The sequence below is a fragment of the Stegostoma tigrinum genome, chromosome 12 (assembly GCF_030684315.1).
Source record: "Stegostoma tigrinum isolate sSteTig4 chromosome 12, sSteTig4.hap1, whole genome shotgun sequence".
Lineage (NCBI taxonomy): Eukaryota > Metazoa > Chordata > Chondrichthyes > Orectolobiformes > Stegostomatidae > Stegostoma > Stegostoma tigrinum.
The window spans coordinates 26,431,933-26,458,389 of record NC_081365.1 but is presented as its reverse complement, the minus strand read 5'-3'; the positions used below and the strand labels follow the sequence as shown (position 1 = coordinate 26,458,389).

Sequence of the window (26,457 nt, the reverse complement as noted above, 5' to 3'; positions counted from 1 at the left end):
GTTCATCCAGCTTCGCACCGTGTTATCTCAGATTCTCCAGCATCGGCAGTTCCTACTATCTCTGTAACGATCAATGGATATGAATGTGAGTTTGCTCGCTGAGCTGGAAGGTTAGTTTTCAGACGTTTCGTCACCATTCTAGGTAACATCATCAGTGAGCCTCCGATGAAGCGCTGGTGTTATGTCCCGCTTTCTTTTTATCTGTTTACGTTTCCTTGGGTTGGTGATGTCATTTCCTGCTCTTTTTCTCAGAGGATGGTAGATTGGCTCCAAATCAATGTGTTTGTTGATGGAGTTCCGGTTAGAATGCCATGCTTCTAGGACGAGAATTCCTAGAAGCATGGCATTCCAACCGGAACTCCATCAACAAACACATTGATTTGGAGCCAATCTACCATCCTCTGAGAAAAAGAACAGGAAATGACATCACCAATGCAATAAGTTTTTGGTATCTAAGTGCCTGGTTCAAGTTGATTGGCTCAATTCAAAACTTGTTATCTTGATAAAAACGGCTGCTTGGCCTGCTAACTGTATGGCCTTGCAATACAAATATTTCAATTTGGGCACTCTGCGGGCTTGCAAACTTTCAAGCTGTTGCTCACAAACATCCATTTTAAATCTCTAATCAAATTTAAATCTGATGGTTTTGACAACGTAGTACCAATCCTATTGTAAGAAATATTGTTATGTCATCAAGGATATAAAAGAAGGGGACAGTTGGACAATGCCCCAGAGCTAACAGCCCTCCGCTCTGAAGAGAATTGCTAGCTCTATATCCTCCCCCATGCCTTCGAGAAAGCACTGTCTAAATAACAGTGGGACCAACAACATGAGATAACAAGGTGTAGAGCTGGATGAACACAGCAAGCCAAGCAGCATCATAGGAGCAGGAAAGCTGATGTTTCAGGCCTAGACCCTTCTTCAGAAATGGCCTAGGCCTGAAACATTAGCTTTCCTGCTCCTATGAGCTCTACACCTTGTTATTTTAGATTCTCCAGCATCTGCAGTTTCTTCTATCTCCGGGACCAACAACATTGCCAGTTTGCTAATTTTGGGAGATTACGATTTTTTAAAAATGTGAATTGTGTTTATTGGAACAGCATACCATTAGAATTTTGCTTTTTTCCGGAATAGTTATTAGTTAGAAGGGATTTACTCGGTTTGTTAATAGTTTTTAGTTAATTTGTCACTGTTCGGGTTAGATGAATAAATTGTTACTTATTGATTTTAAAGTCAATGTTAGGGATTTATTTTATTTAACCACTAGAAGTTGCTGAAAAGCAGGTTACGCCACTTTCCCCACCCCTTTTACAGATTATGGGCCAAGGTGTTCCTGTTTGGGTGTTTTGGTTTTAGTTCTCGGAGGCAGGTCAATCCTCGCTTTATGACACAGAACAGGTGGAGATCCCTCTGCTCGAATACTGTGTGCAGTCCTGAGTGCCACACAATAGAAAAGGATGCGAATGGATTGTAGAGAGTGCAGAAGGGATCTACCACAATAATTTCAGGAATATAAACTTCAATTATGAGGATAAATTGGAGAGTTCGATTGCTTCCCTTGGAGAGAAGAAAGCTGAGGGGTGATGTGATAAACTTATGAAAATTGAGAAGTCTGAATAGAGTGGATTGTAAGAAACTGTTTCCACTTGTAAAAGGATGAATATCAAGATCACACAAATTTGTCATGATTTGTAAAAATAGCAAATGGTATGAGAGAAACAACTTTTTTACACAACAAGTGGTTCAGGTCTGGAATCATGGCTTATGATTGTGGTGGTGGTGGTAAGTTCAGTTGAGGTAATCAAGAGGACATTGGGTGATTGAGATAACAAGGTGTAGTGCTGGATGAACACAGCAGGCCAAGCAGCATCAGAGGAGCAGGAAAGCTGATGTTTCGGGTTGAGACCCTTCAGGAAAAAAAAGGATGATTGCCTCTATTCAAATAATCATCCAGTGTAAAAAGATATGGGAGACGGTAAGAGAATGAGACCAAGGCCTGATGCTCATTCGAGAGCTCATTCAGACATAGTAGTCTGGGATCACACTGTGCCATAACAATTCTGACTTCAGCATTATAAATTGATATAAAAATTGAAAAAGTGGATGAAAAGTCATTTGATTCCTGGGCTAACTGAGAAAACAGTGAAGATATTTCAGTAAGGATTTTTGTTAAACCTCAGTTCTGAGGAAGGGTCACCGGACCGGAAACGTTAACTCTGTTTTCTCCTTCACAGATGCTGCCAGACCTGCTGAGCTTTTCCAGCAACTTTGGTTTTGTTCCTGATTTACAGCATCTGCAGTTCTTTCAGTTTTTATTTGTGTTACAGCTGTTAGTTAAAGATTCCTGTCTTTTCATCCTCCCTGGTTGGTCACAAGGAAAGGTTAACTTCTTTTTGTTAACTCATGGCTACACCTTTCTCCAATCAAACAATCAAAATGTAGTTAGCTATTTTCTTTATTGTAGCAGTAAGAAGTCATTAACCAGGGTTTTAGAAAATGTAAAATAACAGGCATTATTACCTGATAACACTGAGGAAAATATGATAAAATTACAAATACCAAGCATGTGAGTTTGTGTGCATTTGTTGGGACCCTCTCTCTCTTCTCCACCCCTACTCCCCTTCTCACCCCCACTGTGTGCGCGCACACTCTCACTGGCATAAAGTAAATGGGGATTTGTGACATAGTACATGAAGCTAAAAGAGTATATGCAAGCAGATGGGATTAGTTTAGAGTGGCATCATGGTCAGCACATAATACTCTATAATTTAGAGCCTTATGGTTTCCTTGAGTCATAAAAGTTGTAAAGTGAGACCGGCAATTAATTAGTTGATTTCTTTGATCATCAGAAGGGGACAATATTACAATCTTCTTTTCAGTTTCAGTTTTCTGATGTTTCTTTCGAGTGATAGATATAACCAGATGCATGAGTTCTTGAGATACAGAGAAACTTCTCTAATTTGTTTCATTTCTGCATTCTGAATTCCACCTTTTTTAATCTGTCAAATATGCCCCTTTAAGTAGTTAGTTGTATATTCCCTGACTGCTTTTATTTTCAGACATGATAATTGAGGGCAAGATTTCATCTCCAGTGTGTAATTATTCTCATATTGGCATAAATCAGAATAGGAAATGAGGGTCTTTACATGCCTGCTGACTGGTTTCATTATCCTTAGTGAAATATGTTAATTTCAGTTCAGGCTGTCTTTTACCTAATCCACGTTAATTTCAAGAAACTTGCCCAATTTACCTTGATTAGATGATGTGTATGGCCAATTTAAGTCAGCATTTTTGGTCTCTTGTTAGAATAATTTCAATTAATGAAAATCCAGACGTTAAATCAGGGTGATATTCTTTGTAGCATTGCACCCTAGTGCTTGAGAGGACTACTGGGAACAAGAATTTTAAATGAGTAGCAAGAAAGCTGGTTAGACATGCCGAAGGAATGAAAAGAGCCATACCATCATCTGTTTTCTGCTCCCTGTACACTCTTCAGGCCCTAGGCCTCCCCCTCAAGACACAGAGGAGAAGTGTGTCATTTAGCCCATCAAATCGCTCTGCCATTCAATGAAATCATGCCTGATTTGATAATCCTTGGTTCCACTTTTCTGCCCTATCCCGATAACCCTTGATTTCTTTAACGATTTGAAATCTGTCCATCTCAGTCTTGAATGCATTTAACAGCCAAGCTTCTGCGGTAAAGAACTCCATAGATTCACCATGAAGGAGGCCTATGCAAATGCAGTTATTGAATCTAATCGTTATGACAATATTTGTGCATAGTTTTATAGCTATTTCAAAATAAAGTGGATCAAAAAGTAAATCATCTGCCCAATCTTTTTATTATTCAAGTATAGGGTATATTATCTGCCATGAATAAATGTACATTTCATTTCTCTCTATTAGACAAATAACTCTTCAGGAAGTACTTCAGGAAGTTATGTCCCACAGAATGATTTAACAGCCGATTATAGGAATGATTACCAAGCAATGGGGCTAGAATTCTGCAAGTGGTTTTATCAGCTGCTGAACTCCCAGAATCCTTTACTGGAAGAACAGTCGAAAGACTGGGGCCCCCAGCATTTTTGGGAAGATGTTATTCTTAAGTTTTCGTACAGAACTTCTGAGCAGCAGATGGAGGTATACACTGGTGCAGCTATGGTCAGCCTTCGTTTATTAGCACTGACGAAAGAGGAACATCTGTACTTGAATCCTAACCTGACTAACAGTGGACTGAAGTGCATCCATTCACCTCATGGATTGGTTATTATTGCAGTGGCTGGTACCATTCACAGACAAGCAGTATGCCTGGGAATTTTTGAGCAAATCTTTGGTCTTATCCGTTGTCCAAACAGTGAAAACAATTGGAAGATGAAGTTTGTCCACCTAAAGATTACTGGTCATGGCACAACAACACCACTACCATCTGTCCAGCCCTATGAGGATTCAGAGCCACCTGTCATTAAATACGAATCCAATGAGCTGCTGCAAGTTTTTGAAGAACACAGCGTAGGAATTTGTGATTGAAGCTGCGTGGCCTGTTGCCCTTTTTGATAGGAATTAGCTGACGTAACAATCTCATTTCTGCTTCATAAAATGAAAAGTGCAACTCTGCCTTTGTGCCAGAAGGCAATACATTATATTGTAATGTAACTAGTACTACCATTAATGCTAGTGTGTAAATTCTGGTGCCATCAAAAAACTAATGGAAACAGACTATTGCCCATGCATCATCTCACTAGTATATGCAATATTGTCAAAATTCCTGAGCGAAGAAATGTTACAAAATTGGCCTTCGACAGATAAGTGTTATTTCAACAAATCCTCTCACTTTTCCTGCCCTACCTTGCCTGTTTATGAATCTTTGCTGTCTTCTTAGATCATAATTGATGAATGTAGTCGATAAGGCCATATTTTCTCAGTTTGCGGTGACTCCTTGTTGCTGGCACTTGGCTCCTGACGAAGAATATTGGCTTTGACATCCTTTCAGTCCCATGAGTAAATAAACTAGGTTGCTGTATGGTAATGCTGTGGGAGTATTACAGTGTTGGAGTTGCTGATCTTCAGATGAGATCCAAAATTCAGGACAGGAAATGCTGGAGGTTCTCAGCAGGACTGTCAGCATCTGTAGAGAGAAAGAATTAATGTTTCACAACATGTTTGGAGGTTTAACAACCTAAAATATTAACTCTGTTTCCATCTCCACAGTGCCAGATCTGGTGAACATATAATTCCTGCGTTCGTTTCAGATTTCCAACATTCTCAGTAGTTTCTTTTGTCCCAAATTAAAATTGTCAGTATTAGTTGAAGGAGTCAAAAACAAATTAATTAGTTACTCATTATGTTGCTATTTATAGAAGCTTAATTTGCACACAACAACGACATCTGCCTGCCAAAACATAAAAAGTAGATACGAGGAAAAGAAAGAGATAATACCTAGCTAACGTCTAAGACATTACTTGATATCGTTTTCAACTCTGATATTTAATTGTACCCGTACAAAATCTTGGTAGATGAGACCTTTCTTCCAAAATATCGTTATCTTCTGTGACTATTGATACAATGAAAATATTGGGGCCTAGTTGAATGATTAAGAAATACCAAGCAGCTTGTCCATTATGCTGAAGATCTGAGCACCAATAATGAGCTGTCTTGTTTCTACCCGACATCGTCTCAATATAGGAACAGAGTAGGTTGTGCAAACCCTCAGCCTTTCTGCCATTTATTAGATCAAAGTTGATCTCTAAAGTGCCTGCCATGTTGAAATATGATAGTCCTGTCCAATCTTACGAATATAATTTAACATATTTAGCGTGTGCACTAGAGTATCCCACAAGTGTTGTGAACAGATCTGTAAACTTTACACTTCAAAGTATTCAACTCTTAATTGTGCATCTACTTCTGAAGACAGATAGAAATTAAATGTGTTTATTTTTGTTAGCACTCCATTTGAAGTATAAACAACAGTAGAAGTCAATGATCTATTTGGCATCAGTTATACAACACATTTGTGTTCTTCCTGAATATACATTTCGACATTTTAGTTCTGTTTGTTGGTATATACTTTCTATTAATTATTATTGAAGACGGGATTTATAGTTCACATGTTATCAAAAGATATTGTAAGCTTAATGAAATGTGAATGTATTATAAATAGATCTGAGTCTGCAAAATGATCTTTGTGTTTGATTTGCATGTACTGTATCATATTTCAACAAATAAAACAGGTCGCTGAGTCAGCCTTTGATCACAATAACTGATGGATTTGTTTTGTTGGAAATAAACTTAATTCCTTGGAGCATTTCTTGGAGCTGTGTGGTATAATTTGTGCAAGACTGAAAATCAGAATAAAATCAAGCTGTTGTTTATAATTAAAGCCATCTACCTGAAAGCGATGACTGTATAAATTGCCTTGATACAAAAACAAGGTTGTAGGCTCTTCATAATGATATGATGTTATTGAACCATACCCAATTGCTCATGTTCTCTTCCTTGCTGCCCTGCCTGCTGTAACCACTTACCACAATAACAGACAGCAGTCAAATTGTCTTGAAGGCACCTTCACAATGCAATGCTAAAATCTTACATTTAATTTATAGAGTCACATAACTCGCCCACAGACACCCAGATGTTATTGCTAAAATTTTGTATACTTTTTATAATTTAAGTTAATGTGGGAGGAGGGTACACTGCACCTATCTTTCTACAAAGTTGAGTGTTTCAAAAGCCCTCATTTTCAGGAAAGGAATTAGTTGTGTGACGTGTTCTTTGTGTCTGATGCATCCTGTTCACGTCAGCTGGTCTTGAGTTTCGATTTTCTATTATGCAATTCATTTGTTTGAGTTTCACTTCACCCTGACTTCGCTTTAAGTACACTGAATCTGCATTTTGAAGGTTTTCTCTTTAATTGAAGGCCATGTGAGTTACATGTGCCATTTAAAGGAAATCAGATTTTCTTTTCCCTCCAGCATTGTTTTTAAGCATTTTACTAAACTTAAACTTACACAGGAAAAATAAGCATGTCTCGTTTTTCTATGGTGCAAAAATCAGGGTGCACTGAAATCCTACAATCTTTAAACCACAGTGACTTGTGTGCGCTGAAGGATACTGTAACCAACAAGCTGACGAACATTTGGACCAAAGAGGGTAGGTAGACTCGGACAGGTGCTCATGTCTCAAGTTGCGAAAATATATCTAAGAGTAGTTTTCTCTCAGTAGTTAACTTGCTGACAGGCAGGCTGGATTTTGATGTTCATTTAAACTAGTTCTCATCTAAATCAGTGCAAGTGACTTTTTCCTCTTCAGAATTTTGAATGAGACAAATTTTCACAAGTGCAGTGCATCAACTTTTGAATGCATACTTTTCTTTGTTTAAAACCTAGTTGCACTGCATTTAAGATCGTTTTAGTAATATACAATATAATGCAGTTTTGGTAGCATTTCAATAAGTTTAATGGGGAAGAAGGGTTGGTTTTGAAGTAATGCCAAGAAAAATATCAATTTTAATGAGTTTTTAAAAATTCCAGTTGTTAATATATCAAAATCAATATTTTTAAGGGGCAGGGCTTAACAGGCCTATTTTTAGTAGCTTTTGATTATTTTAGTTTTCTGTCTTTTAAAGGTAGTGGGTCACTTTTTAGAGATGGTTCCATGAGTATTAATCCACATAATGGCATCCAAATGTCTGATATTTTAAATGTGTGAAGGTAATTTGTGTGTTTTTGTTTTTCTGTATTCCTAGACTGCACTTAAAAAAAACTTCACTTAATCATGTTTCATAATGCAAATAATACATAAAATTCAACAGCCTAAAATTATTTCAGAGATAATGGGAACTGCAGATGCTGGAGAATCTGAGATAACAAAGTGTGGAGCTGGATGAACACAGCAGGCCAAGCAGCATCTTAGGAGCACAAAAGCTGTCATTTCGGGCCTAGACCCTTCATCAGAAAAGGGGGAGGGGGAGAGGGGGAGGTGGATTGAAGACCATCCCCGCCACTTTAACTTGTCTGCCTCCTCTCCACCTATATTCTCCTCTATCCATCTTCGATCCACCTGCCCCTCTCTCCCTATTTATATTAGAACCCTCTTTTCCCCTCCCCTTTTCTGATAAAGGGCCTGGGCCTGAAACGTCAGCTTTTGTGCTCCTATGATGCTGCTTGCCCTGCTGTGTTCATCCAGCTCCACACTTTGTTATCTTAGCCTAAAATTATTGTAGGATGGGATGTATTTTTAGCTCCTACCTTGTCAAGCAAAATCTGGGACAAGAACGTCAAACTATATTATTTTTCTCCATTTTTATGTTTTAGAACAATTAGATTATAGTGGTGATTGTTTAGCATCAAGAAAAAAAAGTATGCTACCAGAACTGTTAAATATTTGAGGCATTTTTCTGTTTTCATGTCAGGCTACTCTGTTTAATAATATGTCAGCTTTCCAGAAATAGGTGGGGTTCCTGCATTCCAGAATGTGGCATTCAATTTACATGTCATTTCCAGGACGATAAAAGCATGCTAGCATCTGCACAGACCTGCCAAGAGGTGTAATGGAGTCTAGATATTAACATTAATTTGCCAGGATTTCTAAAAATAGTGCAGTAGGAAGTGTATATCGGATTGTAGTTATATACGGCTCTAAGAGGTATGTCAACATCAAATAAAAGCAGCCTAAAAAACAACCAACATCAGGAGGAGGCATAGTTAATACTGTGGACACCAAAATGATTTTAGCAATTGCCAAAACGAAAACGAATATACCATCGCAGTTAGAAGAGCCTTACTCAGCTTGACAATGATAATTAGCCTAATGACTCTCATGGCTGGTGTTTGGTGGGAGAAGTTTGGCAGGTAAAGGAGAACACTCTTCTTTCAACTGCATTATTTTATACTGAAGTGCTGAGGTCATTGGACAAAATCACTGGTCAATTCTCCCACCTTCAGCACCATTTTAAAGGATGCATAACAACCATTTTTTTCCCCCGGAACTAAACAAAACACAATCTCTTAATGGGTTAGGATTTTGTCCATGTAATTATAGGCCGGGTCACAATCCAAATATGGCTGCCCAAAAGGATCACTTTTCTGTCAGGGTGGAGTTATTGTCTCTTTTTCATTTCTTATATGTATCATATGGTTACATGGGATAAGGAGAAGGACATTAAATAATCCATGGCAACATATTTAATTAAATAAATACCAGTTACAATAAGATGAGATCTGATCTGATCCAGATAAATGGAAGTGAAAGATTAACACGCAAAACTGTAAAGGGATAGGCTGCATTAACAAAAATGATTTAGAGAAAGAAGTAGGATAGGTAATGCAGAGTAATGCTCTTCTTTTGTAAACATATGGGATTTTCTCCGAAAAAAGTTTGGTACTGCTGCTTTCTTGAATATATTTAGGACTGATATGACAGGGTTCTAACTACAAAGGATCAAGGGACAAGGTGATTGGATAGAGAAGCCGAATTAAACACACAGCATCCATGATCATGTGTCTAGGACCAAAGAACATAATCTCAGAATATAGGGTTGCACATTCAAGGCAGAGATTTATTCAGTGAGGGTAGTTACTCTGTGAAGTGCTTTACCTCAGGCTGTCAAGACTGGATCCATAAGTATATTCAAGCCTGAGATAGACTTTTAATAAAACAATCAAGAGTTATGGAAAAGGCAGGAAAGTGGAGTTGAGGGTTATCAGATCAGCCATGATCTCATTGAGTGGCCTACTTCTGCTCTGATGTCTAATGGCATTGGTTCAAAGTTTCTGGCTGGTAGGTGTGGGGAATGCTGGATGACTAGAGAAATTGAGGTTTCAGTCAAGGGAAAACAAAGCTCAGGTATAGACAGCAGGGGTCACGTGAATATCTAGAAGAATATGAAGGCAGTAGGAGTACACTTAAGAGGGAAATCAGGACATCAATAAGGGGACATGAAATAACCTTGGCAAATAGGGTAAAGGAGAATCCAAAGGGATTTTATGACTACATAAGGACAAAAGGCTAACTAGGAAGAGAACTGGGCCCCTTAAAGATCAGTAAGGCTGCCTACATGTGGAACTGCAGAAAATGGGGGAGATACTAAACAAGAATGTGGCATTCAGTGTTTACTGTGGAGAAGGAATTGGAAGCTAGAGAATTTGAGGAAATAAATAGCGACATCTTGACAAATGTCTATATTGTAAAGAAGAAGGTGCCAGTTATCTTAAAATGAATAAAGGTGGATAAATTCCTGGAACCTGATCAGGTGCACCCTAGAACTCTGTGAGAACGGAGGGAAATGATTACTGGGTCCTTTACTGATATATCTGTATCATTGATAGCCGGAAGATTGGAGGCTGGTTAATGTTGTACCACTATTTAAGGAAGGTGGTAAGGAAAATTCAGGGAACTATAGGCCAGTGAGCCTTCTATCAGCGGTGGGCAAGTTGTTGGAAGGAATCCTTAGGCACAGCGTTTACAAGTATTTGGAAAGACATGGACTGCACATGGCTTTTTGTGTGGAAAGTCGTGTCTCACTAACTTAATTGAGTTTTTTGAAGTAGCAACAAAGAGGATTTATGAGGATGTTGCCAAGACTAGTAGGCCTGAGTTCTAGGGAAAGGTTGGCCAGGATAGAACTTTATTCCTTGGAACGTAGGAGAATGAGGGATGACTTTATTGAGGACATAGATAAGATTAATGCATGTAGTCTTTTTCCCAGGGAAAGGGAATTGAAAACAAGAGTGCATAGGTTTAAGGTGCGAGGGGAAAGGTTTAAGAAGGACCTGAGGGGCAACTTCTTCATGAAGTGACTGGTGCGTATATGGAATGGGCTGTCAGAGAAAGTGGGTGAGGCAGTACAACTGCAACATTTAAAAAGCATTTGAATAAGTACATGGATGAGAAGGTTTTAGAGGAATATGGGCCAAATGCAGACAAATGGAACTATGGTCAGCATGGACCGGTTTTGTCCTGCGTACATGCTGTACTAATCAATAATTCTATGACTCTATGATTGATGAGGGATGAGCAATGGATGTGATCTATATGTTGAGGTTGGTTGGCTCGCTGAGCTGGTTTGAACTTCCGCAGACGTTTTGTTACCGTGCTTGGTAACATCCTCAGTGCAGCCTCTGATGAAGCGTCGGTGTGTTTTCCCACCTGGTTTTTAAACTCTGGGGTCCGTTGAGGTGGATTGCCTCACTTCCGGGTTTCCTCCATCGTGGAATGTATATGGGGTTGAATTCAATGTGTTTATTAATAGCATGCTTTGTGGAATGTCATGCTTCCGAAAGTCTCGTGCTTGTCTCTATCCATGCCTCCAGGATCTTGGTGTTGTCCCAGTTGAAGTCATGGCTCTCCTTGTCCATGCGGATTGAGATGAGTGAGTATTGGTCGTGTCTTTTTGTAGCCAGTTGGTGTTCATGTACTCTTGTAGTTAGTTTCAAAACAAAAAAACAAAAACAAAGAAGAAAATTACAGCACAAGAACAGGCCCTTCGGCCCTCCAAACCTGCGCCGATCAAGATCCTCTGTCTAACCCTGTCATCTATTTTCTAAGGGTCTGTGTCCATTTGCTCCCCGCCCATCCATGTGCCTGTCCAGATATATCTTAAAAGACTAACGGGTCTGCGTCTACCACCTCCGCTGGCAACGCGTTCCAGGCACCCACCACCCTCTGCATGAAGAACTTTGCACGCATATCTCCCTTAAACTTTCCTCCTCTCACTTTGAACTCATGATCCCTAGTAATTGAGTCCCCCACTCTAGGAAAAAGCTTCTTGCTATCCACCCTGTCTATACCCCTCATGATTTAATAGACCTCAATCAGATCCTTCCTCAATCTCCATTTTTCTAATAAAAATAATCCTAATCTATTCAAACTCTCTTCATAGCTAGCACCCTCCATACCAGGCAACATGCTGGTGAACCTCCTCTGCACCCTCTCCAAAGCGTCCACATCCTTTTGGTAATGTGGCGACCAAAACAGTACACAGTACTCCAAATGTGGCCGAACCAAAGTCTTATACAATTGTAACATGACCTGCCAACTCTTGTACTCAAGACCCCGTACGATGAAGGAAAGCATGCCGTATGCCTTCTTGACCACCCTATTGACCTGTGTTGCCACCTTCAGGGAACAATGGACCTGAACACCCAGATCTCTCTGTTCATCAATTTTCCCTAGGACTTTTCCATTTACTGTACAAGTAAACTGTATAAATACCGTTTCCTTCCTGTTTGTCCGATGTAGTGTTTCTTGCAGTCTCTGCATGGTATCTTGTAGCTGAGATAACAAAGTGTGAAGCTGGATGAACACAGCAGGCCAAGCAGCATCTCAGGAGCACAAAAGCTGATGTTTCGGGCCTAGACCCTTCATCAGTCTAGGCCCAAAACGTTAGCTTTTGTGCTCCTGAGATACTGCTTGGCCTGCTGTGTTCATCCAGCTTCACACTTTGTTATCTTGGATTCTCCAGCATCTGCAGTTTACATTATCTTGTAGCTGACATTGGTCCTGTTCATGGCAGCCAGTAGGTCTTTATTTTGGGTGAGCACTTGTAGGGTTGATGTGGACTTGTGTGCCACTCTGATGCCCAGCAGTTATAGAAGTAAAACCAGGTGGGAAAACACACCGACACTTCATCAGAAGCTGCACTGAGGATGTTACCAAGCATGGTAATGAAACATCTGTGGAACAACAAACCAGCTCGGTGAGCCAACCAACCTAAACACCCACAACCCAAGCTACAGATCTACTCCAAAACCTTAGACAGAAGTTAGTGGTGGAAGGCTGTTTTTCAGACTGGAGGCCCGTGACCAGCGGTGTGCCATATGGATAGTGCTGGACCCACTGCTTTATGTCATTTATATAAATGTTTGAGATGTGAACATAGGAGGTAAGTTAATAACTTTGCAGATGACGATAGAATTGGTGGTGCAGTGGACAGTGAAGAAGGTTACCACAGAGTACAATGGTATCTTCATCAGATGGGCCAATGGACCGAGGCATGGCAGATGAAGTTTAATTTAGATAAATGTGGGGTGCTGCATTTGGAAAGGCAAATCAGGCAGGACTTATGAACTTAATGGTAAGGTTCTGAGGAGTGTAACTAAACAAGGAGACCTTGGATTGCAGGTTCATAGTTCCTTGAGAGTGGAGTTACAGGTAGATAGGATAATGAAGAAGGTGTTTTGTATGTTTGCCTCTGTTGGTCAATGCATTGAGTATACGAGTTGGGAGGTCACGTTGCAGCTGTACAGGACATTGCTTGGTCTCCCTCCTACTGGAAGAATGCTGTGAAACTAGAAAGAGTTTAGAAAAGATTTACCAGGATGTTGCCAGTGTTGAAGGGTTTGAGTTATTGGGAGAAGCCGAGTAGGCCGGAGCTATTTTCCTTGAGGCATTGAAGGCTGAGAGGTGACCTTTATAGAGGTTTATAAAATCATGAGAGGCATGAATAGGGTAAATAGGTGAGGTGTTTTCCCCAGGGTGGGAGATTTCAAAACTAGAGGGCGTAGCTTTAAGTGAGAGGGGAAAGATTTAAAAGGGATCTAAGGGGCAACATTTTCACATAGATTGTCATGTGTTTATGGAATGAGCTGCCAGAGGAGGTGGTGGAAGGGGTACAATTACAACATTTAAAAGGGCATTTGAATAGGAAGAGTTTAGAGGAATATTGGACAAATGCTGGCAAGTGGGACTAGATTTTTATAGGACATCTGATCAGCATGGTCGAGTTGGACCAAAGGGTTTGTTTCTGAGCTGTACATCTGTATGACTTTATAAGTGTATGACTTAGTGGAACCATAGGTAGACAGGGCAGTGAAGAAGCCTTTTGGAACACTCTCCTCTCATTCTCCTAAACTCCAATGAGTACAAGCCCAAACTATTCAACTTCTCTTAAGAATATTCCTCCATGCCTGGGATCAGCTTTCTTTGGACTGCATCCAATACCAGTATATGTATCCTTGGATGTAGGGTCCAAAGCTGTTCACGATATTCCAGCTGTAGTCAGATGATTGCCTTCTATAGGTTGAGCAAGACCTCCCTATGTTTACTCCATTCCAACATTGATTTTGTCTTTCCTACTACTGGGGGAGCAGGGATGCTATCTTTTTGTGATTCAAGCTCCAGAACCCCCAAATCACTCTGTGCTATAGCTTACTACAGTTGTTCTATTTAAATAACATTCCGTTCCTCTTCCAATCATAATGTACATTTTACCACATTATATTCGATTTACCAAGTTTTTGCCCGCACACTTAATCTGTCAATTCTCTTTGCAGATTCCTTGTGTCTTGTGCACTTGTTTCCCACCTATTTTTATATCACCTGCAAACTTGGCAGTAGCATACTCACTTCCCTCATCCAAGTCATTAATATATAGTCAATAAATATAGCACTCTCCTGGTTCCAGGCTGCCAGTCTAAAAAAAGGCCTCTTTTATTCCAACAATCTATTAGTTTGGATACATCTAACCCCAAAAAATAACTTGTTTCTTATCATTGAGCCTACTTCTTATCCATGCTTTAGAGTCCCTTTTATTCCATAATATTGAAATTTAACCTCTCTTGCGTGGGTCATTATCAAATATCTTTTGAAAATCTGTGCACACATCAACTGCATTACATTCATCACTCTATCAAATGGCCCAAATTAGTTCAGTACCATTTCTTTAACAACTCCATGCTAGTTTTCCTTACTTAATCCACCAACACCCAAGTGACTGTTGATTTTGTTCAGGATTAGAGTTTCTAAAAGCTTTACCATAAAACCCACATTGTACCAAATGGTTTGTATCTACTTTGCTCATCCTTATGCCTCTTTCTTGAATAAAGATGTAAGATTTGTAGTTCTCCAGTCTTCTGGCACTAATTTTGTATCAAAGGATTTTAGAAAATATGGCAACTGCTTCTGCAAATTCTACGGTTCAATGCATCTCATCCAGTTCTGGTGATTTTTCAATTGCAAGCACAACCTTTCTAACACATATACATTATCTCAACTACCTCCTCTTTCAACATGCAATTGGTAGCATTTTGTTCCTCAGCAAAAACAGATATGAAACATTCAATGAATAATCCAGTCTTAATGTATAGATCCCACTGGTGATTCCAAGTCAATCCACCCATTCTTTTACAATTACATGCTGAAAGACTTTTGGATTCCCTTTTACCAGTCTCTTCTCTTTGCCTTGCATTTCCTTCATCACTTCCGTCTTGAACTTGCTGTATTTAACCTTGTTCTGACTTGTACTATCAAGCTGGCACCTGCTATACATACCCTTTTTTCACTATCCCTTTCATAATGCAGGGAGAAACATAAGAAATAGGAGCGGTAGACTATTCAACATAGACTCAGAGACGTAAAGCACGGAAACAGACCCTTTGGTCCAACTCATCCAGGCTGACCACACATCCTAAATTAATCTAGTCCCATTTGGCTCATTTCCTTTTTAACCCTTTCTATTCATGTACAACATTTGCCTTCTAAATATTGTAATTGTACTAGCCTGCATCACTTCCTCTGGCAGATCGTTCCATACACGTACCACACTCTGTATGAAACAGTTGCCTCTTAGGTCCCTTTTATATCTTTCCCCTCTCACCTTAAACCTATAGCCTCCTGTTTTTGGCCTCCCCCCACTGCAGTGAAAAGACTTTGGCTATTCACCCTATCCATGTCCCTCATGATTTTATAAACTTCTACAAGGTCAACCCTCAGCCTCCAACACTCCAGAGAAAATAGTCCCAGTCTATTCAGTCTCTCCCTAAAGCTCAAACCCTCCAAACCTGGCAACATCTTTGTAAATCTTTTCTGAATGCTTTCAAGTTTCACAACATCCTTCCTATGCAGGGAGACCAGAGCTGAACTGTTCAAAATCACAAGGAGTCTACACTGAACAGATAGAGAGGGTAACTGCTACTATTGGCACAAGACCCAGATTTATAGTGAATATCAAAAGAGCAGCAGCACCATGAAAAAAACCTTTTATGTAGTGATTGGTTAGGATCTGGAATGCATTGCCAAAGAGAATGGTTTCAAGTTGGAGTTGAGAAAGCACATTCTGGGCTATGGAGAAAGGGAAAAAGATGGAATAATAATTAAGTTGCTTTTTCAGAAAGCTCTCATTTTATAAAATAACTGAAATGTGATTCTATAAAATAGTAACATATATGAAACAATTTTTTAAAATCTGATTTTCTTGTAGATATCATCAGTGTCATTCTTAACTGTAGCCAAAGTGCTGAAGAACTACTGAAACGGCGGAAAGTTGTGCGAGAGGCTATATTGAAGTACTTAATCCGACATGATGTTTCTGTACCGGCTTCATTAGACAAACAGCAACTTATTGATCAAGCTTTGTTCTATTGGATGCAGCAAGAATGGAAGAGCAACGAGGCAATAGATAAAACAAAACACAACCTTCTGGAACAAATTAGGAAAGAAGAGTCAGATCAAAAGGTAAAACAGGAAATTGAAAATGTAAAGACACAAACTATCTTACGAGAATTGGAAAAAACAAGGAAAGAACTGGAGGAGGCAAGACAAAAGGAGGATCAATTGACAAGACAAGTCGAGGAGCAGAGAAGGAAACGAGAGGAGGAGCAGGCGAGACGAGCAGAAGAGCAGAGGAAAAGACCAGCTGCTGAGCAAGTCAAGAGACAGTTGCAGGAACAAATAACAGCACAAGCACAGGATGAGGCAAAGAGACAACTGACAATGCAAATGAGTATACATTTGAATATTACACAGGTAATTAACATTCCAATGAAAAATGTTTTGTGTTTTGCAGAGATTTTGAGTCCAAACCTCTACATTACCAAAGTTTACTCAAGGTCTTTATATTGAAATGTTTATGTTTATTGGAAAGAAGTAATTTGGCCTTTATAATACTGTTCAAAATTAGACACTATAAAATCCAGAAAATAAACTAAATTGCACAAAGAATTGTGAGTGCAAAATGTAATACGCATGGTAAAAATTGATTAAGTAACAAATGATGTAATATAAAAGGAGAGAGATTCTTTCCAAGGAAAAAATTGTTATGGGGTCTGGAAAAGTATATGGGTTGAGAACAGTAAAACAGACATGACTGACAAAATTTTGGATGAGACTGGTTGGGTGAAATGATTTATTCACATTCTTAAATATTTACATTCATATAGCTTGGTTCAGAATTGATAAATATTTTGATTTGGGATGTGGCTCAATTATCTAAAGTTGTGGTTCACTGAATCTTATTAATTCTTCTATTTCATCAGTGCCTTCTACATTGAAGACATGGATCACTGATTTTTCCAAATTATCGTTGTTAAATCAGACAGCAGACTGTTTAATTCCAGTTTGAAAAGCATCAAAATAATACCACAGGGAACATTTATTATGGGTGAACAAAATACTGCAGCAGTTAAAATCTGAAAAACCCCAGAAAATACTAGAAGCACATGTCAGACTAACAACACATGTATGTTATTTCTATCCTCGACATGACTCCTGCTTTAGAGGAAGTTACACACATTCAAAAAAAACACTTTATTAATTTTTCTGCAGGAGTTGACTCGTCTTGCTGTACTTTTCCAGCATTTTCTGCTTTTGTCTCATTTGGTTCAGGGCATTTTCTGTTTTTTTAGGGGAGTCCAAAACAAAGGGACATATCTTTGAAATTAGAGGTCTGTCATTTTGGGGATGTTAGCATTTCTTCACTCGCAGTGCAATGGAAATTTGATACTCTTTCACACAATAAGCTGTTGAATTGAAAGTTTCAAAACTGAGATTGATTAGATTTGTACAATAGAGTCATAGAGTTATACAGCATGGAAACAAATCCTTTGTTTGAACTCATCCATACTGACCAAGATTCCTAAACTAAACTAGTCCTGTTTGCCCACTTTTGGCCCACATGCCTCTCAACCTTTCTTATTCATGTAACGATCCAAATGTCAAATAAACCATGTAACTGTACCTGCATCCACAACTTCCTCTGGCAGTTCATTCCACATACCAACCACTGTCTGTATGAAAAAGTTGCCCCTCAGGTCCCTTTTAAATCTTTCTCCTCTCGGATTAAAAATATGCCCCCTAGTTTTGAACATAGAATATAGAACATAGAACAATACAGCACAGTACAGGCCCTTCAGCCCACAATATTATGTCGACCTAGTAACCTACTCTAAGATCAAATACTAACTTACATACCCTTCATTTTACTATCATCCAAGTGCCTATCCAAGAACTTCCCCACTCTAGGTGAAAGATCTTTGCTATTCACCTTGTCTGTCCCCCTCATTGATTTTATAAATTTCTGCAAGGTCACCGCTCCATCTGCTATGTTCTAGTGAGGAAAGTCCCAGCCTACTTTTATAACTCAAACCCTCCAGTCCTGGCAAATATTTTCTGAAATGTCTCCAATTTAATGATATACTTCCTATAGCAGGTTGACCAGACTGCACACATTTGTCCAGAAGAGACTCCAACAACGTCCTGTACAACCTCAACATACTTTGCATTTATCCAAATTAAACTCCTTTGGCCATTCTTCAGCCCATTGACCCGATTGAACAAGATTCCTTTGTAATCTTACATAATGTTCTTCACTGTCAACTATACCACCAATTTTGGTGTCATCCGCAAACTTACTAACCATGCCTCCTAAATTGTCATGCAAATTGTTTACATAAATGACAAACAAAAGTGGACTCAGCGCTGCCCCCTATGGAACAATGCTGTTCACAGGCCTCCAGTCTGAGAATCAACCGTGTACCAGGACTCTGTCTCCTACCGTCAAGCCAACTTTGTATCCAATAGGCAAGCTCTCCCTGAATTCTATGTGATCTAACTTACTAATTAGAATGCCATGCGGAACCCTGTCAAAGGCTTTACTGAAGTCCACGCAAACAACTTCTACCACTCTGCCTCCATCAGTCTTTATGGTTACGTCCTCAAAAATGTCTTAGAATGTAGGAAAAATGAAGCATTTAAACATATGTGATACTTTTTTCAGGAATACAGAGTTGGAGATAGTTATTGTGTAGGTGGATTGGGTGATGGGAGTTGCCCAGAATTAGTGCTGCCCATTCTATTAATATTCCAGGTCATTTGCACACTAGACAAAACACTTTTTCAGGTGAAGAGTATGACATTGCTGGAGTGTTGCTGCACAGCTACAGAAGTCTGTTTGTGGTCAGAGATTAGTAGGAACTACTGATGCTGGAGAATCTGAGATAACAATGTGTAGAACTGGATGAACACAGCAGGCCAAACAGCATCAAAGGAACAGGAAAGTTGATGTTTCAGGTCTGGAAGAAGGGTCCAGACCCGAAGCGTCAGCATTCCTGCTCCTCTGATACTGTTTGGCCTGCTGTGTTCATCCAGCTCCACACCTTGTTACCTCTGTTTGTGGTCAAATGGGTTGCTAATGAGGAACGCTGCATACAGGTATATATATATTGTTTCAGGATTTGGGCGGAACAGACAGGATGTTGTCTGGTATCTCTCTTGCTGACATTCTTGCACCCATGTTTACTAGGCAGAATTTTGGACTTTGTTAACTGATGGAAAATACTTACGATTTCCACTTTTTTTGCTTGTGTGTTGCAGGGGTAATTGAATTTTCTAACTGTTGGTTTCCTTGCATTTCAGTCCTGACTTTAACTCTGCATCTCTTTTTTTCAGCAGTGTTTAAGGTCTCTTCTACCAAGAGAACATTTGGATGGAATATTTGTTGATAACTCCAGTTTGAAACCACTCTAATTTGAAAGGGTGCAGAAAAGTTTTACAAGGATGTTACTGGGACGAGAGCATTTGAGTTATAAGGAAAAGTGAAAAGGATGGGATTTTTTTTTCCCAGGAGTGTAGGAAGTTGAGGAGTGATCTTATAGAGCTGTATGAAATCATGAGGGGCATAAATTAGGTGAATTGCCTTTTCTCTAGCATAGAGGAGTTCAAAACTAGAGGGCATAGGTTTAACGTGAGAGGGGAAAGATTTAAAAGGGACCGGAGGAGCAACTTTTTCACATAGAGGATGGAATGAACTGTCAGAGGAAGCAGTAGATGCAGATACAGTTACACTATTTCAAAGACATTTGGACAGGTACATAAATAAGAAAGGCCCAAATGCAGGCAAATGGGACTAGTTAAGTTTGAAAAACCTGGTTAGTATGGACAAGTTGGAGCAAGAGTCTGTTTCTGTACTGTATGATGCTAAGGTTTGTGTCACACAGTTTTCCACACAGGGGAATTAAGAGTTAGTAAACAAAAATACATAGATGCAGTGAAGATAGTGACCAGACATAATTTAGTTCAGTCAAGTGACTGACCTATTTCTGTTCCTATATATTTTGCATATTTGTGATCATTACACTGACATCTTCCTTACATATTGCATTGACTTAATTTAGGACATAGAAGTCCTAATTCTAATAAGGGAGGATTTTGAAATCCAGGCAAGGATCCGAGTACAGCTCAGTTGTAATGTAAAAGACATTAACATTTCAAGCTCCGGTAGCCTGGTGGTGCATTGCACTCTTTGCCTTTCTAATGATCTGAATATTATCCCATAATTTAAAATTTAGTGTTCTGTGGATGTTTATGTTCCTTGCAGATCTCAGGAAGACATAAAACATAGAACATTACAGCACAGTACAGGCCCTTCGGCCCTCGATGTTGTGCCGACCTGTCATACCGATCTGAAGCCCATCTAACCTACACTATTCCATGTACGACCATATGCTTATCCAATGACGACTTAAATGTACCTAAAGTTGGCGAATCTACTCCCGTTGCAGGCAAAGCGTTCCATTCCCTTACTACTCTCTGATTAAAAAAACTACTCTGACATCTGTCCTATATCTTTCACCCCTCAATTTAAAGCTATGCCCCCTCATGCTCGCCGTCACCATCCTAGGAAAAAGGCTCTCCCTATCCACCCTATCTAACCCTCTGATTATTTTATATGTTTCAATTAAGTCACCTCTCAACCTTCTTCTCTCTAATGAAAACAGCCTCAAGTCCCTCAGCCTTTCCTCGTAGGACCTTCCCTCCATACCAGGCAACATCCTAGTAAATCTCCTCTGCACTCTTTCCAAAGCTTCCACATCCTTCTTATAATGCGGTGACCAGAACTGTACACAATACTCCAAGTGCTGCTGCACCAGAGTTTTGTACAGCTCCACCATAACTTCTTGGTTCTGGAACTCGATCCCTCTATTAATAAAAGCTAAAACACTGTATGCCTTCTTAACAGCCCTGTCAACCTGGGTGGCAACTTTCAAGGATCTGTGTACATGGACACCAAGATCTCTCTGCTCGTCAACACTACTAAGAATGTTACCATTAGCCCAGTACTTTGCCTTCCGGTTACTCCTACCAAAGTGCATCACCCCACACTTGTCTGCATTAAACTCCATTTGCCACCCCTCAGCCCAGCTCTGCAGCTTATCTATGTCTCTCTGCAACCTACAGCATCCTTCGTCACTATCCACAACTCCACCGACCTTAGTGTCATCTGCAAATTTACTAACCCATCCTTCTACGCCCTCATCCAGGTCATTTATAAAAACGACAAACAACAGTGGACCCAACACTGACCCTTGCGGTACACCACTAGTAACTGGTCTCCAGGATGAACATTTCCCATCAACTACCACCCTCTGTCTTCTTTCAGCAAGCCAATTTCTAAGACCCTGGTCAAGTACCTAAGACCCTGGTCAGTGCTCAATGCCCCCCCGGTCAGTGCCCAATGCCCCTGGTCAGTATACCTGAGGAATGACTGTCTCCCTGTAACTCCTCTCAATAACCCCGTCTGCCTCCCGAATGATCTGAAGTTCATCCAGCTCCAGCTCCAGTTCCCTAACGCGGTTTTCAAGGAGCTGGAGTTGGTTTCACTTCCCACAGATGTAGTCAGCGGGGACACTAGTGGTGACCCTTCCCTCCCACATTCTGCAGGAGGAACATTCAACTGCCCTGACCTCCGTTCCCATTATTCTAAATTCCCAAGACTTAAAAAATAAAGAATAAAAAATAAACTTGTTACCTTACCAATCAGGCACACAGAACCTTTTTTTTGGTTAGAGGAGGAGGATGGGTGGGAGACACTACCCGAGTAGTGTTTTGGGTAACGCAACCACACAAATATATTACCTCACTCACTCACCAGTCCCGTGTCCGCTCCTGCTCAGCGTACCTCTGCCTATTCATGAGGTAAGCTTTTTAAAGGTTCAAAAACAGTGACTCACCGGCTTCCCGACAGGCTCCTGGTCCAAGCTCCCGCTCGCGCTGCTGCTCAACCAGAAATGGCAAGCAGACTTCTCTTTGTACTCTGTGTTGTTCTTACAAAGTTCATATCTTAGTTTTTATTTGTAGATTTTAGATTTTCTCAAGCAGTTGACAAATTTTCTGTATGATCACTGCATAGTTATTGGTGAAAATTTGAGCCATTACTTCTCAGGAAGAAGAAAATGCAAAGTCACAACGCCTTCTTGCATTCCCTACCCAATATAGGATTTTGGCCTTAATTATGCCTGATTTTGCTCTTATTTTACATGCCCTAATGATCTAACTTTATTTCTGTTCCTTGAAACATTCCAGTCTGAGGCATCATCTCAGACAGTTGGAGACTTTGACTGCCAACTAATTGGAGAGGAGTTCTGCCGCTGGTTCTTTATTCTTCTGAATTCCCAAAACCCTTCATTTGGCCGACAACCAGAAGAGTGGGGTCCACAGCACTTTTGGGATGATGCAATGCTTCATTTTGCTTATTCTGTCCAGGAAGACAAAACAGAGCAATATCAGAGTGCAACAATGGTCAGTCAGCGCTTGCTGTCCCTGGTGAAAGATGAAGAACTGCTCTTCAATCCCAACATTAGCAAGAATGGAATGAGATGTGTAACTTCTCCACATGGGATAGTTGCCTTAGCAGTGGCTGGAACCATTCATCAGAACACACAGTGCGTGGGTATTTTTGAGCAACTCTTTGGACTCATCCGCACACCAATTGGTGGAAACAACTGGAAAATCAAATATGTTAACCTTCAGGTGAAAGCTTTGAATGGTCAACTGGAAATCGAACAACCCAATTTATCTATTGAGCTTCCTGCGTTAGTGGCCCATCTCAATGAATTAAGTGTATTTATCAAGTAACTTATTTTAAAAATATACTTTGACTTTGCAGCCATGGACTCTACCACAGACATGCAAGGTTAAATCTAGAAAGCAAATTTGACATTAGTCCTTATTGCCTCTGTAGTGAACATTTACATTCACATGGCAGAAATCTGTTGAGCAATTATTTTTAAGAGTTAATTTAATCAATCTGTTCAAACATTTTATGGCATCTCCAGGGCTCCAAGTGAGACTTGAACCCAGCCCGGTGGTAGGGATGCTGCTGCTGTGCCATGAGAACCCCAATTATTTTTGTAGACTATCTTAATAAACTTTTCATCGTCTTGCTTGAACACGTAATCTAGCATTGCAGTATGGCTTCCCATTATAGAACCACAATTCAGTCACAATAATAAATGTCTTTGAAGTCATTTATGGACATGTATAAGAACCTAAATGGAATAGAGAATGAAAGAATGGAATAATACTCAGAAATAGCAAAGCAACAGTAGAAGACGGCACCATCTCAGGGGTAAGGAGAGCATATTTATGGTTCTGGAATACATTCATTCTGATGATGATCAAAAGCTGCAATGGATTACAAAAAGGCTACTTAAAGCAAGAATTCATTTAAGAAACAGATGCTACAATAGGACAGTAATGAGACTGGTATTCTGAATGGACAAAGAGCATTTTATCCAATTTACCCTGTAATCCTACAAAGTGATGCAAAATATTTTATGGAAAGCAGTATGAATAATATGTCAATGGTAATGTCTGTTCAGTTACACGTGTGAGTGGACACCTACTAATTTTGCCTGAATATTAAAAGTTCCTCCCCTTTTTAAATTCTCTAGTAACATCTCAAACAAATTTTTAAAATTACACTTTCTGAAGGTCAGTTTAATGTGGTGATGACACTGTCAGTTTAGAAGTGTTACTGACTTCTGTATTCTTCTAGAGCCTGATAATCCAACGGTTTTGATACTGAGTCTATTATATCAGACGATGTACAATGTCCAACCTTGGGACATCAGCCGAAATAGCAAGAGGGCTTTGTTTGTTTACAAGCAAAAAACATGGTCTAAGTGAATTATTTGGGGATTTATTATTTAATTTTATTCAAATAAATACATAGCTGAATTGCAATATTGTTGCCAGAAAATCTATCTTATCGCCAATCAGTTTTGCACAAGACATATGATATTTCAAAAAGATAATTTAGTCTGAAAATCAATCTTTCCCTTAGTTTTAGTGGACATGTAAATGCGCTTATTTACAATTATGGTGGATGTCATTTAAACATAGCCAATAATGCATTTAAAATAAAATATTTGAATATTATTAAAATACGACACTCAGAAACATAACTCAAGCTCATTAAGAAATACACTGACCATGCCTAATGAGTGAATGTTAAAATCCTTTTGTGTTTTTTTCACTAGCACAGTAGCATCTACATGTAGTGATAAAGGAAGAAGGTAAGAAGTAGGAGCAGGAGTAGGTCATCTAGCTCATTGAGCCCACTCTGTCATTCAATAAGATCATGGGTGATCTTTTTGTAGACTCATCTCCATTTAACCACCAGCCCACAATAACCCTTAATTCCTTTACTATTCAAAAATCTATCTATCTTTGCTCTAAAAATATTCAATGAGGTCGCCTCAACTGTTTTACGGGCAGGGAATTCCACAGATTCACAAACCTTTGAGTGAAGAAGTTCCTCCTTAACGCAGTCCTAAACATACTATTTTCAGGCAATGCTTCTTGTTCTAGTTTCACCCGCCAATGGGAACAACCTCCCTGCTTCTATCCTATAATTCGTTTCATAACTTTATATGTTCTATAAGATTCCCCCCTCATTCTTCTAAATCACAGTGAATACAGTCCCAGTCTACTTAATAAGATGCAGAAAAATAAGCAAGGAAGAGATGTCTGAGTTTTTTTTTGCAATAGGAGGGATTGTAGAAAGAAGCCTTAGAAAAATAGCATAAACGATCAACTGGAAATTCAGTTTCTAGAAATTCACCGAAGGTGGTTTCTGAGACACTGCAACAGGTGGCACAGTGAACTGAAACATTGATAAAAACAAGATACAGAACAAATAAATGTTACTGGTTTTAGAGTACGAATGATAGATTTGAGGCAAAGAGAAGCTGGTCATTTGGCAAATTCTGCGGGGTTTGATAGATTTTATCCCTTTTACTTTTGTGCTTATTTGTGATGGAGCCCTTAAGTAAGTAGATTTAAAAGCTTTCTTTAAAGATATTTGTACGTTTCTGGTAATGTTTGTGGCACTTTTTCTCGTTTATAGTGTTTATATTTAGACATTTTGAATATTTTGTAAAGTAATTTATTTTTTATGCAATGCAAGTTTGTTTTGAAGGTGACCTGGATAGAATAGTTTGTGCTTGAGATGTTATAGTGAATGAGGACATGCTAGGATGATCAGCAGTCTTTAGACCATATCTGCAGACCTTGAAAAACTAATGGCTTTTGCAGAATGTTGTCATCTGTAACAAGCAAAATTTTGCATTTATACTTTATGTTATTTGTTTACTATATATGTATTCTCAGTGACTGCGGCAGGGGAACTTCTGTCATTAACTTGTACCAGTGTGTGCCTGCAGACCTTGGAAAGCTAATGACTGTTGCTAAATGTTGTCAACTGCAACAAGTAGAACTTTGCATTTAAATTTTATGCTGATTGTTAATTTTGTAATATATTCTTGGTGACTTTGACAGTTTACCCTCTTTCATTCCTCTCCATCAGTCTATGCCTGATAAAGAACAGCAGAGGTTATGCAGTTGAGGCAATCCTGCATGGGCAGATTTATGATTCAAGGAGGTTGGGTGGTTGACTGTTGATCTGTGAAGTACTCAATTTTAACTGTGTGGCATCAACAGAAACTCTTTAACATTTAGAAGTGCTGCTTATTAGAAATGTTGCTGAAGAGGGAAAACTATTGATTTATTTCTTTTATATTTTCTTGTGCCTGGAGGCACTGATTTTGTCTGAGAGTTTGATTTTTTGCATTTGGTCAATGTGGTAAATCACTTCATTGCCAATAAAAGTCACTTTTATCTACACCTGACTGGCTTCTGTGTGTAACTAATGGAAACAGAAAGAGTGGCGCAAAGAAGGTACATTAATACAGTCGCAACATCCAAAAAAAGCTAGTGAAATTTTTTGGAATTTAATCTCTATTGTACCATAGGGAAATATGGCAGCCAATTTACAAATGCTAGGTTCCACAAAAAAAACAGAAAATTAACCTAATAGTAGCCACAAAATTGGATTCTGTTGTACTCTTAGTTTCAGAACCAAAGGCAGTATTTTGGTAGCAAAATGGTGTCCATTTCACACGTGCACAT

The 26,457-nt window shown here is 39.3% G+C and overlaps 2 protein-coding genes across 2 annotated transcripts in view; both read left to right on the top strand.

Moving 5' to 3' along the window:
* The window catches only part of LOC132205985 (uncharacterized protein C3orf38-like), a 34,109-nt gene extending 27,811 nt beyond the window's left edge, over window positions 1-6,298 (top strand). Inside the window, exon 3 of the mRNA XM_048540594.2 lies at window positions 3,907-6,298. Within this exon, the coding sequence (XP_048396551.1) occupies window positions 3,907-4,527 (621 nt within the window). The 3' untranslated portion in view covers window positions 4,528-6,298. The remainder of the gene's footprint in view (window positions 1-3,906) is intronic.
* A 567-nt stretch (window positions 6,299-6,865) lies between these two features.
* On the top strand, window positions 6,866-26,103 carry LOC125456952 (uncharacterized protein C3orf38). Its single transcript, XM_048540593.2, has 3 exons — window positions 6,866-7,146; window positions 16,193-16,737; window positions 22,570-26,103. The coding sequence occupies exons 1-3, from the start codon at window positions 7,020-7,022 to the stop codon at window positions 23,119-23,121; spliced, it is 1,224 nt and encodes a 407-aa protein (XP_048396550.1). The 5' UTR covers window positions 6,866-7,019; the 3' UTR covers window positions 23,122-26,103.
* Window positions 26,104-26,457: the final 354 nt, after the last annotated feature.